This window comes from Ranitomeya imitator, chromosome 4, assembly GCF_032444005.1.
Source record: "Ranitomeya imitator isolate aRanImi1 chromosome 4, aRanImi1.pri, whole genome shotgun sequence".
NCBI lineage: Eukaryota > Metazoa > Chordata > Amphibia > Anura > Dendrobatidae > Ranitomeya > Ranitomeya imitator.
This window is the reverse complement of record NC_091285.1, coordinates 1976679-1989821: the sequence shown is the minus strand read 5'-3', so window position 1 is coordinate 1989821 and position 13143 is coordinate 1976679. Positions and strand designations below refer to the sequence as shown.

The window sequence follows — 13143 nt, the reverse complement described above, 5'->3', positions numbered from 1 at the left end:
GATCTACTCCCCGCCGATGACTGTGATGGACGTCTGCAGCTGATCCAGCAATACCAGGAGCAAGCCCAGCAGGAGGCTGAGAGAGCAGAGCGCCAAACCCAGCGAGCACATGAATGGGAGATGCTCCGGCAGGGGGTGATGCCCTCCACCGCCCGGAGCCGTGAGCCCAGCAGCACTCAGACACCAAAGCCCCGGCCCCATCACCTTCCTGTTATGGAAAAGGACGGGGACTTGGACACTTTTCTGCGGGCCTTTAAGAACGCCTGCAGACAGTACCAGCTGCCTACAGATGAATGGGCCCGATACCTGACACCAGGGCTGAGAGGGAAAGCTCTGGAGGCGTTTGCTGCCCTCCCTCAAGAGCAAGATGGTGACTACGAGGCCATCAAGCAGGCTCTGATAGCCAAGTACCAGCTTACACCCGAGGTGTACCGTAGAAAGTTCTGGACCCTCCAATATGGCCCACACGACACTTACAGTGATGTGGTGCATGGACTGGGGACCCACTTTGACCTGTGGACCCAAGGACTGTCAGTGACCACCTTTGCACAGCTGCGAGACCTGATGATCAAAGACCAGTTCTTACATCGTTGCCCAGCTGAGGTGCGACAGTTCGTGATGGACAGAGAACCCAAAGACGTGACGAAAGCTGCGCAGATTGCCGATGCCTATGAGGCCAACCGTAGATCGGAAGTGCGGAAGCCAGTCACCACCAGCTGGAGAGGGGGTAAGCCTGCAACCAATGCCAGTACCCCTGCCAGCCAACACACCAGAGGTCCTGTCCCCGTGGCCAACAGCACCAGACCTACCACCGAACCTCGCCAGTGTTTCTTCTGCAAGCGGACTGGTCATATCAGTCCCTCCTGTCCAGACAAGCAGAAGAACACCCCAGCCAAGGCCCCAGGGCCTAATGCAGCAGTTCTTTTGGTGGGTGGTGTGGTTGGGAGGGTGTGTGACAACGTACAGCCCGTCACTGTGGGAGGCCATGTTGCTACAGGCCTCAAGGACACCGGGGCTGAACGAACCCTCATCCGACCCGAACTGGCGGCCCCTGAAGAAATTATTCCGGGGAAAACCCTAACTGTCACTGGGATTGGGGGCATCAGCTGTCCCTTACCAATGGCCCGGGTTTATATTGATTGGGGTGCCGGGAGCGGGATGAAGGAAGTGGGGCTGTCTGATAATTTGCCCACTGATGTTTTGTTGGGGACTGATTTAGGGAGGATGGTTGCATACTACGTCCCTGACACCCCTCCCCAATCTGCTAATAAGGGTAACGCTCACCCTGAGGATGATGATGATGATGGGAAATCGCATGTGTTACCTGACCATGCTTTATCTTGTAATGATGCATCTGATAACCATTTTTTCCCTAGGATTGATGGTGAAAATGTTGTACCTGTGCCAACTGATCCTAATAATGATTTTTCTGTGAAGGTTAATGTGTCCATAGGTACAGGCGTGCCCAGCCACGTCGCTCTGCGGAGTGAGACGGCTGAGGAACCCCTAACAGGGGCAAGTGTCGGTGCTACAGGAAATGGGGAGATGCATGGGAACCGTGAGGAAGGTGACGCCATGACAATGACCAGTGCCACCGAGGAAGGTAACTGGCCCATAAGTAGCACTGCCCCTGGAGTGTTGGGGGTGGATGGGGAGGTAGAGCCCATAGCAGCGCCGGCTGATGGGCCTGTAGAAATCCCCGGGGAGACAGCCTACGTAGCTGCTGTCACCCGCAGTCAGAGTGCCCGGAACGCAGGTAACTGTCAGCCTTCCGGACCCTCCTCAGTCATTACTGTGACTGAACCAGAGGTGGACCCAGAGCAGGTCCAAGAGGGTTCCCATGGGGAAGGGACCCTGACGTCACTTCTGGCTTCCCCTAGCCAGGAGTTTCAGGCCGCTCTGCACACAGATGCGAGCCTAGAGAGTTTGAGACAACTCGCCGGGACGCGCTTCTCCGAGACTGAGAAGGAGAGTGTGTTCTGGGAACGAAGAAGGTTGTACCGGGAGACAGTACCCGGAGAATCACAAAAGGAGTGGTTGAGGGAAAGACAGCTGGTCGTCCCGCAGCAATTCCGGGGTGAGTTGTTACGGATTGCCCATGAGATCCCACTAGCTGGACACTTGGGGATCAACAAAACTAAGGCCCGGCTGTCTCAACACTTCTATTGGCCTAAGATGGGGACAGATGTGTCAAACTACTGCCGCTCCTGTGTCACCTGTCAAAGAGTGGGGAAGGTGGGGCCTGCTCTTAAGGCTCCCCTGATCCCTTTGCCAGTGGATCGTGGTGGACATTGTGGGCCCACTGGCCGTCCCCAGCAGCTCTGGAAAGCAATGCATCCTTATTGTGGTAGACTATGCTACCCGGTACCCAGAGGCAGTAGATCTGTCGTCAACTAGGGCAGATAAGGTGCTTGGAGATTTAGTTTTTATCGCCGCAGCTGAATGATTTACATCTGTTATCCAGCATAAGTACATGTGGGGGTTGTCTGGTTGCTAGGGAATTTCCCACATGTACTTATGCTTTATAACAGATGTAAATCATTCAGCTGCGGCAAGAAAATCTAAATCTCAGAGCACTAAAAAATACTTGGAGGACCCCCGAGCATGTTGGGAACGAGTATATTCGCTCATCACTACTGATTACACATTCTGAGCACACAAGGGCCTCCCAATAGAAAATTCAGACAGGCCACATGAATGTTAAGTTCAAAAGACAATTTATTTTATTAGTATCAAAAAAATAAGATAAAATCTCAAACTATATTACACAAACCAATAATGATATAAAAGAATCTAAATAACAGGTCACATATGAGCACACCCTGATACCTAAAACACGTATATTGGGCGAGCCACTGAGTGGTTATATGCCAAGTAATACAATGTGATGGTGGTGGTAATAACGTATGAGGAAACAACCACCATGCAAAGTGCGGAGTGCCTGCATACACAACAACCTCACCACAAGGTCCGTGGGGTAGAGCGGCTAAAGCTAGTGGTACTGAGGAAAAACCAAAACATAATACCCTGGGCAAAAGCATTTTCCAGAATTCTTATCAAGTCATTTTGAAAGGAGAGCATTGGACTATAGACAATTGCCCTCTAATCTCGTCTTTACCAAAGATTGCCGAAGTGTTAATTGTCACCAGTCACTTTTAATTGTTGTTTTTTATTGGTCATTAATATGTGTTGTGGTTTGTCGGCACTGTATAAGATGTAATCATCTTTGTCAATTGTTAGTTTGTGCTTTTCTGTATTTATGCTAGTTCCCATATTCACCACAGGTGGTGCGCGTGCGCCTTGGTATCATAGTCGGACCCTCATCCTGGCGGCATGGATCGGTCTCGCGACCTCACCCGGCTCAGCCTGATCAGTTCGCGGGCCCGGTCACCACCGCTGGTTTGGTGGATGCCATTGGCCTGTGGCACCGACCCCGCCCGCGCCGCTATACCTGTTGCTATGCAACACTAACCTGCTCGTCACTTCCGGCTGAGCGGCACAGATCTCACACTCGTAATATATGTACACATAATTTGGTTACTTAGCAACACTATTGGCCGGTCATTTTTTAATAATACATCGGGCCGTTTTGATTTATTAAGGCATCACCAAATACTTTGCACCTCTATACTCACACATTGGGTTTTTATGTTATAGGTGCTTTCATTACACTGTGATTGGTCACTTCCGCAGTTGCGCACTCGGATTATTGAGGGTGATAGACTTACATCAGCATTGGGGCATTGTTGTTCTGTATCCGGGCAACGGTCTCACGTGGGGTTAACATCGTCACACCAGATTTAATCCATTATGGCTGCAGCTAACGATCTGATTGGCTGGGATTTACTTATATACACTCCCATTTCCCTCCTTACCATACGCCCCCGGAAGAAGAATTCTATCGAAACGCGCGTAGGGGATTCACAGGTCTTGAGCCTTCTTATCGCGGTAACTATGTTTTGAGGCCTTTCCATACTTGCACTAACCTGCTATTTTTAGGTATTACTCGTGGTATTTATAGTCAGGCACACGGTACCAGTGTTTAGGTTTTTCCTCAGTACCACTAGCTTTAGCCGCTCTACCCCACGGACCTTGTGACGAGGTTATTGTGTATGCAGGCACTCCGCACTTTGCATGGTGGTTGTTTCCTCATACGTTTTTATCACCACCATCACATTGTATTACTTGGCATATAACCACTCAGTGGCTCGCCGAATATACGTGTTTTAGGTATCAGGGTATGCCCATATGTGACCTGTTATTTAGATTCTTTTATATCATTATTGGTTTGTGTAATATACAGTTAGGTCCATATATATTTGGACAGAGACAACATTTTTCTAATTTTTGTTATAGACATCACCACAATGAATTTTAAACAAAACAATTCAGATGCAGTTGAAGTTCAGACTTTCAGCTTTCATTTGAGGGTATTCACATTAAAATTGGATGAAGGGTTTAGGAGTTTCGGTTTCTTAACATGTGCCACCCTGTTTTTAAAAGGACCAAAAGTAATTGGACATTTGACTCCAGGGCTATTTCATGGACAGGTGTGGGCAATCCCTTCGTTATGTCATTCTCAATTAAGCAGATAAAAGTCCTGGAGTTGATTTGAGGTGTGGTGCTGCATTTGGAAGGTTTTGCTGTGAAGTAAACATGCGGTAAAGGAGCTCTCCATGCAGGTGAAACAAGCCATCCTTAAGCTGCGAAAACAGAAAAAACCCATCCGAGAAATTGCTACAATATTAGGTGTGGCAAAATCTACAGTTTGGTACATCCTGAGAAATAAAGAAAGAAAGCACTGGTGAACTCATCAATGCAAAAAGACCTGGGCGCCCACGGAAGACAACAGTGGTGGATGATCGCAGAATAATCTCCATGGTGAAGAGAAACCCCTTCACAACAGCCGACCAAGTGACCAACACTCTCCAGGAGGTCGGCGTATCAATATCCAAATCTACCATAAAGAGAAGACTGCATGAAAGTAACTACAGAGGGTTCACTGCACGGTGCAGCCACTCATAAGCATCAAGAAGAAAAAGGCTAAAAACATCTAAAAAAGCCGAACAGTTCTGGAAGAACATTCATTGGACAGATGAAACCAAGATCAACCTCTACCAGAATGATGGAAAGAGAAAAGTATGGTGAAGGCGTGGTCCAGCTCATGATCCAAAGCATCCCACATCATCTGTAACACCCGGCGGAGGCAGTGTGATGGCGCGGGCATGCATAAACCCGGCGGAGGCAGTGTGATGGCGCGGGCATGCATAAACCCGGCGGAGGCAGTGTGATGGCGCGGGCATGCATGGCGGCCAGTGGCACTGGGTCACTAGTGTTTATTGATGATGTGACACAGGAATGAATTCTGAGGTCTTCAGAGCCGCCATACTGTGTGCTCAGATCCAGCCAAATGCAGCCAAACTGACTGGTCGTCGTTTCATACTACAGATGGACAATGGCCCAAAACATAAAGCCAAAGCAACCCAGGAGTTTATTAAGGCAAAGAAGTGGAATATTCTGGAATGGCCAAGTCAGTAACCTGCTCTCAACCCAATTGAGCAGCATTTCACTTGTTAAAGACTAAACTTCAGACAGAAAGGCCACAAACAAACAGCAGATGAAAACCACCGCAGTGAAGACCGAGCATCAAAAAGGAGGAAACAGCGTCTGGTGATGTCAATGAGTTCAAGACTTCAGGCAGTCATTGCCAGCAAAGGGTTTTCAACCAAGTACCAGAAACTAACATTTTATTTAAAATTATTGAATCTGTCCAATTACTTTTGGTCCCTTTAAAAACAGGGTGGCACATGTTAAGGAGCTGAAACTCCTAAACCCTTCATCCAATTTTAATGTGGATCCCCTCAAATGAAAGCTGAAAGTCTGAACTTCAACTGCATCTGAATTGTTTTGTTTAAAATTCATTGTGGTAATGTCCATAACCAAAATTAGAAAAATGTTGTCTCTGTCCAAATATATATGGACCTAACTGTAGTTTGAGATTTTATCTTATTTTTTTGATGCTAATAAAATAAATTGTCTTTTGAACTTAACATTCATGTGGCCTGTCTGAACTTTCTATTGGGAGGCCCTTGTGTGCTCATGATATCTTGAATGTGTTCTCCTTATAGATTTATGGACTAATATGTATACCTATATGATTACACATTCTCCAGGCCAGCCAGCTTGATGACTTTTACAGCAGAGGAGGAAAATCTATGTGAATAGATTACATAATCAAACAATGCGAGCTGGTCTTATGAGCATCACCTGTAAATACTGATTGACGGACACTTGTTAATTATAAAATTAGGTTACATGCCTCTGTACAGAGTGAGACAGAGATTCAGCCAGGACATCTAAACATCCAAAGGACAAAGGACCAGAGACAGAGAAACAGCCAAGACATCCAGAGGCTCTACAGGACTGCAGCCAATACAACATGGCTCCAACACCGAGGGACACAGATTTATCATTCTACAGGATGCCAGCCTAGGGGACCACGGCACGGGCTGGAAGAATACAGGACTGCTACATTGAACATCACCGAACCATGGATATGTTTGGAGAAAGCCAGGTTGTGGCCCTCTGGTCACCTGGCCTTGTACCTAAATGGACTGTCATCTTCCTAAGTTTGTTGCTACCTCCTCTCTGTGTGCTTGCCACCGATGAGGCAGTAGGCCCTGGAAGCTCTAAAGTCCCAGCTGCACTTGTCCCGGCAAGTCAGCGGAAGGGTGAGAATCTTGGGGTATTTTGCTGGGACTGCTCTACGTGTGATTTGCCTGTTTTGTGCTTCAGTAAAGTATTGCCCCACTGTTTTACCCTCACCCTGTGTTGTCTGAGTAGTGTTCTGCCCACAGGGAAGGAGAGCGGGCGTTCGGTAGGACGATCCCTGATCAGCGCGGTTTATGCTAGTGGACCGGGGTGCCAGCTGACCCCGTGTCTCCACACCAACCAATGACAGATGTGGCCGCTGTCCGCAGGTCTGTGTTACCTGGTTATAGAGGACGTCCTGGGCCTGATCTTCGTACTGTGAAACGGCAATAAACAGACGTTTTCTGAAAGCCAAAACTGTGGTTTAGTGATAGATATAGTGGAGGCCACATTGGTAATTGCCCAGCTCCCCCACACCCCAGAGTGGTAGCCACATTGGCAATCACCCAGCTCTCCCACACCCTGGAGTGGTTGCCATATAGGTAATTACACAGCTCCCCCTCACACTGCAGTGGTGGCCATATTGGTAATCGCTCAGCTCCCACACACCCCGGAGTGGTGGCCATATAGGTAATTGCTCCCCCGCACTGCGGAGTGGTGGCCATAATGGTAATCGCCCAGCTCACCCACACCTCGGAGTGGTGGCCATATTAGTAATCACCCAGTTCCCCTGCACCCCAGAGTTGTGGCCATATAGGTAATCGGTCCTCTGCACCCCAGAATGGGTAATCGCTACCCCGCACCCTGGAGTGGGGGCCATAAAGGTAATCACACCTCCGTACCCCAGAGTGGTGGCCATATAGGTAATCGCTCCCCCGCACCCCGGAGTGGTGGACATATAGGTTATTGCTCCCCAGCACACCAGTGTGGCGGCCATATAGGTAATCGCTCCCCCGTGCACCAGAGTGGGTAATTGCTCCCCCGCTCCTTGGAATGGTGGCCATATAGGTAATTGCTCCCCCGCACCCCGGAGTGGTGGCCATAAAGGTAATCGCACCTCCGCACCCCAGAGTGGTGGACATATAGGAAATCGCTCCCCGCACCCCGGAGTGGTAGCCATATAGGTAATCGCTCCCCCGCACCCCAGAGTGGTGGCCATATAGGTAATTGTTCCCCCGCATCCCGGAGTGGTGGCCATATAGGTAATCGCTCCCCCGCACCCCAGAGTGGTGGCCATATAGGTAATCGCTTCCCCGCGCACCAGAGTGGGTAATTGCTCCCCCGCACCCCGGAGTGGTGACCATATAGGTAATCGCTCCCCGCACCCCGGAGTGGTGGCCATATAGGTAATCGCTCCCTGCACCCCGGAGTGGTGGCCATATAGGTAATCGCTCCCTGCACCCCGGAGTGGTGGCCATATAGGTAATCGCTTCCCCGCGCACCAGAGTGGTGGCCATATAGGTAATCGCTCCCTGCACCCCGGAGTGGTGGCCATATAGGTAATCGCTTCCCCGCGCACCAGAGTGGTGGCCATATAGGTAATCGCTCCCCCGTACCCCAGAGTGGTGGCCATATAGGTAATCGCTCCCCCGCACCCCGGAGTGGTGGCCATGCTAGTTACTACCAAGCTTTCCTGCCACAGGCAGAACCTAATAATATTCCGGCACGGAGTCGGGACAGGAGAAGCGGCGAATGCAGTGCGGATCTTTCTCACCTCAGCTGGTCCCAGTACTGAGTGTGCTCCAGGCGATCTCCGAGACTCAGCTCCATCTGATCGTCCTCCGTCTGTGAGAGAAGATGGTGTCACAGTAAGAAACGTGTATCACAGGGTGGTTACAGTGTGTCAGTACAGACAGTCTCTCTGCTGAGCTGCTCTTTTGTTACAGTGTAGCATTCAGGAGTCCGAAATGTTCACCTCACACAGGGTTGTGCTGCACTACACATTGAAGCAAACCCTCAGCTGCGAGAGATATAATGTCAGGACCAGCAAGCAGAGACCTACAGTCACGGCCAAAAGTATTGACACCCCTGCAATTCTGTCAGATAATACTCAGTTTCTTCCTGAAAATGATTGCAAACACAAATTCTTTGGTATTATTATCTTCATTTAATTTGTCTTAAATGAAAAAACACAAAAGAGAATGAAGCAAAAAGCAAAACATTGATCATTTCACACAAAACTACAAAAATGGGCCAGACAAAAGTATCGGCACCCTCAGCCTAATACTTGGTTGCACAACCTTTAGCCAAAATAACTGCGACCAACAGCTTCCGGTAGCCATCAATGAGTTTCTTACAATGCTCTGCTGGAATTTTAGACCATTCTTCTTTGGCAAACTGCTCCAGGTCCCTGATATTTGAAGGCTGCCTTCTCCAAACTGCCATTTTTAGATCTCTCCACAGGTGTTCTATGGGATTCAGGTCTGGACTCATTGCTGGCCACCTTAGAAGTCTCCAGTGCTTTCTCGCAAACCATTTTCTAGTACTTTTTGAAGTGTGTTTTGTTGCAGAGTGCGTCTTCTTGCAGTCACCGCTGTACTTAGGAGAGCTTCAATCAGCAAGATATCTTGAGTAAACAGTATTTACTTCATACTGGATAAACATGAGATACAATTCAGTGTCACACAGTCCGTGCACTGAAGACAACACATTCATGAAGAAAAGCAAAACAGAAAGTAAGAAAACAACCAACCACTGAAAGCTTCCCTCCCCACATTACAGCAAGTATATAACTTTACACATTATCGCCATCTGCTGTCTGGTTAGTATAAAGTCCTCCTTTCACTTATAATAAGTCCTAATCTGTTGCATATGCCAACACCCTTTCTCAACAGTAAGGACTTATTCAATCAAACCCAACTTTTTTATTAGTCTCTGATGTTTATCAGCATTCAACGCCTTCGTGAAAATGTCTGCTGTCATTTCTTCAGTAGGACAGTACTCTAACTTCAAGACTCCTTGTTCCTGATGATCTCTCAAGAAATGATATTTCACATCAATATGCTTGGTTCTTGGATTGACTCTTTCCATCTGAGCAAGACAAGACATCCTTGATTGTCCTCTTTTAGTTTTGTTGGTGCCAACTGTGGTTGTCCTAATTCTGTCAACAATTGTCTTAACCACAGTACTTCTTGACTCGCATGTGCTGCGGCAACATATTCTGCTTCTGTTAAAGATAGTGTCACAATTGACTGTTTCTTACTTGTCCAACTTATTGGTCCACCTGAGAGGAAAAAAATATGTCCACTGGTAGATCTTCTGTCAGTTGGATCTCCAGCCCAATCTGCATCAACATATCCTGTTAAAATGCAATCATCGCTTGTGGGTAATTTCAGCTTAACATTGCTAGTTCCTTTCAAATAACGCATTACTCTCTTCACGGCATTCCAATCAGCTTTATTTGGTTTTGATACCTTTCTACTCAGGATTCCTACTGCTGCTGCGATGTCTTGTCTTGTAACGGTCGCTAGATACAGTAGTTTTCCTATTGCTGTTCTGTATTCTTCATTATTTGGTAGCATATTTTGTTCACTGTTCATCTCTTCGAGATAATTAGTTTCCATTGGAGACTTTACTGTTTTTGCATCCTTTAATCCAAATTTTTCTGTTATGTCTTGAATCATGTGATTTTGATTCAGTAGGAAACTTCCATCTTCTTCTCTTTCTACTTGTATTCCTAGATATTGTTTTACATTTCCCAAGTCTTTGATTTCGAAATGTCGCTTCAGGATTTTTAGAATGTTTTCGTTATCCCTTTCTTGTTCAAAACAAATCAAAATGTCGTCTACATATATGAGTATGTAAATCCATCTATTAATCAGCCTTTTTGTGTATAAGCATGGATCAGCTTTGCTTCTTTGAAATTTTTCATTTGTAAGTACTTCCGTGATTTTGTCATTCCACGCTTTAGCTGCTTGCTTTAAACCATATATGCTTTTCTGTAGTTTACAAACTTTGTTTGGATTTCTTTCATCTTTGAATCCTGGAGGTTGTTCCATATAAATGTCTTCTGTTAAATCTCCATTCAGAAAAGCTGTCTTTACATCCAGATGTCTCAGTTGCATCTGTTTCATTGCTGCAACTGTAAGTAAAGTTCTTATTGTAGTGTGTTTGACAACTGGAGCAAATGTCTCATCATAGTCTTCTCCATATTTTTGAGAATACCCTTTAGCTACGAGTCTTGCTCGGTATCTTTCAGCTGTGCCATCTGTTTGGTATTTAACTTTAAAAATCCATTTACATCCTATGGTTTTTCTTCCTTCTGGTAAATCTGTCAGTGTCCATGTATTTGAATCTTGCATGGATTTAATTTCTGTTTCTGTTGCTTCTATCCATTTATTAGCTTCTTCTACAGGAAGTTTAGATATTTCTTCCCAAGAAGTAGGCTCATAGATTTTTCTTGTGCTTGTCTTGTATGAGAGACGTTTTGGTGGTTTTCCTTTGTTCTCTCTCATTGAACGTCTTGGTTCTGTGTCTGTTTGTAGTTGTGATTCTTCACTTTCAGTATTTTGTTCTTTATTAATTTATGCTTCTTTCTCATCAGATATTTCTTCAGTTGTGTCATTATTGGTTTTCTCATTTTTTGTTTCAACTGAAATCATAATATCTTCATTCAAATCTTCAATGAATGTCACACTGTTACTCACCGTAACTCTGTCTGTTTTGGGATCTAGGATTCTGTATCCTTTGCAATTTTCACTATATCCAACAAATATTCCTTCCATGGATCTGTTTTGAAGTTTGGAACGTTTTTCTGTTGGAATGAATATGAAAACTTTACATCCAAAAACTTTTAAATGATTGACACTTGGTTTCATACCTTGCCACAGTTCATATGGAGTTTTCGTCAGTTTTCTGGAAAAAAGTGGGTTCTGTAGATAAGTAGCTGTCATTGCTGCCTCACCCCAATATTTCTCTGGTAGTTTGGAATCCGTCAGCATACATCTTATCATCTCTGTTAGAGTTCTGTTTTTCCTCTCTGCTACTCCATTTTGTTCAGGTGTGTATGGAACCGTTTTCTGGTGTTCTATCCCATTTTGTCTTAAGTAATCTTCTATTATGTGACTTGTAAATTCACCTCCATTATCACTTCTGATGACAATTGGCTTCCTTTGAAATTTGTTACTTGATCTTGTTACATAGTCTACAAGTTTATCAAAAACTTCACTTTTGTTTTTAATTAAGTATGTGACTGTGTATCTTGAGTAATCGTCTATAAAAGTCAACATGTATCTATTGCCTCCTGATGTAGTCACTTTCATGGGTCCACATACGTCAGTATGCACCAAATCAAGTGGTCTTTCGCTTTTCATCTCACTTTCTTTTGGAATAGATAACCTTGTGGCTTTGGATTTTATACAACAATCACATCTTATGGTAATTGAGCAATCTGATATCTTTAAATCTTTTGTCAATTCTTTTCTCTGTAGTTCCCTTATACTGTCAGGGTGTCTATGTCCTAGACGTCTATGCCACATGTGAATACAGTTTTTGTGATCATGTGTACATACCTTCATATGTTCCTTTGGTGTGTCAAAATGATATAATTGTTCATCTGCCTTGACTTTGGTTATCACCTTGTTTCCTGCAATAATTGCACACTCATTGTCTTTGAATTTCACTGTCAGTCCTTTTGCTGTTAAACGTTTCACAGATAATAATCCGCCTTCCAATTTTGAAACATACAACACATCTTGTACAAGTATCTTTGAATCTTGCCCGAACTTGTTTGAACAATTTAGCATACCTTGTCCGATACCTTCTGCGGTTATTTTGCTTCCATCTGCGAGATAAATGGCTTCTTTCTTATCTAAATCAAGATCAGTAAAGAAATTCTTGTCACTTGTCATATGACTCGTTGCTCCTGAATCAATAAACCAACCAAGTGATGATTTCTTGTCTGTTACTTTAAATGTGCCATTCCAATTATTCTCACATGAATCGGAAATTGTGTTTTTTACTTTCTCTGTATGCTTTTTATGTTGTAATTTTTGTTGTTCTGCTTTCCATATGGTACAATCTTTCTTTAAATGACCTTTTTTCTTACATCTGAAGCATTCTCTTGTCTCTTTATTATAGGGTTTTTGGAATTCTGTAGCTTTAAGAGCGTTTTCACTGTCCTTTTCAGTAGAAGAATCATTTCTTTGCTCTTTTCTTCTCTGATATTCATCTATTAGTCTTGTTTTCACAAAATCTAATGTAATGCCAGTTTCAAGGGCATTTATCAAGGCTGTATTCGAATCTGTTAAACTGCACAACAATATAGCTGCTACACAAGGGGGCATTCTTTGCGTCTGGAGGAGAGAAGGTTTTTCCACCAACATAGAAGAGGATTCTTTACTGTTAGGGCAGTGAGAATCTGGAATTGCTTGCCTGAGGAGGTGGTGATGGCGAACTCAGTCAAGGGGTTCAAGAGAGGCCTGGATGTCTTCCTGGAGCAGAACAATATTGTATCATACAATTAGGTTCTGTAGAAGGACGTAGATCTGGGGA

At 45.2% G+C, this 13143-nt stretch overlaps 1 protein-coding gene and 1 long non-coding RNA gene across 2 annotated transcripts in view; one reads left to right on the top strand and one right to left on the bottom strand.

Moving 5' to 3' along the window:
• The window catches only part of PIK3C2G (phosphatidylinositol-4-phosphate 3-kinase catalytic subunit type 2 gamma), a 179439-nt gene that overhangs the window by 62114 nt on the left and 104182 nt on the right, over window positions 1–13143 (bottom strand). Inside the window, exons 8-9 of the mRNA XM_069762752.1 lie at window positions 8366–8436; window positions 6992–7055 (exon numbers count right to left, since the gene is read on the bottom strand). Coding sequence (XP_069618853.1) covers window positions 6992–7055; window positions 8366–8436 — 135 coding nt within the window. The remainder of the gene's footprint in view (window positions 1–6991; window positions 7056–8365; window positions 8437–13143) is intronic.
• On the top strand, window positions 1444–6824 carry LOC138674922 (uncharacterized). The gene is made up of 2 exons (XR_011320616.1): window positions 1444–1603; window positions 6311–6824. It is a non-coding gene; the product is annotated as an uncharacterized lncRNA (long non-coding RNA).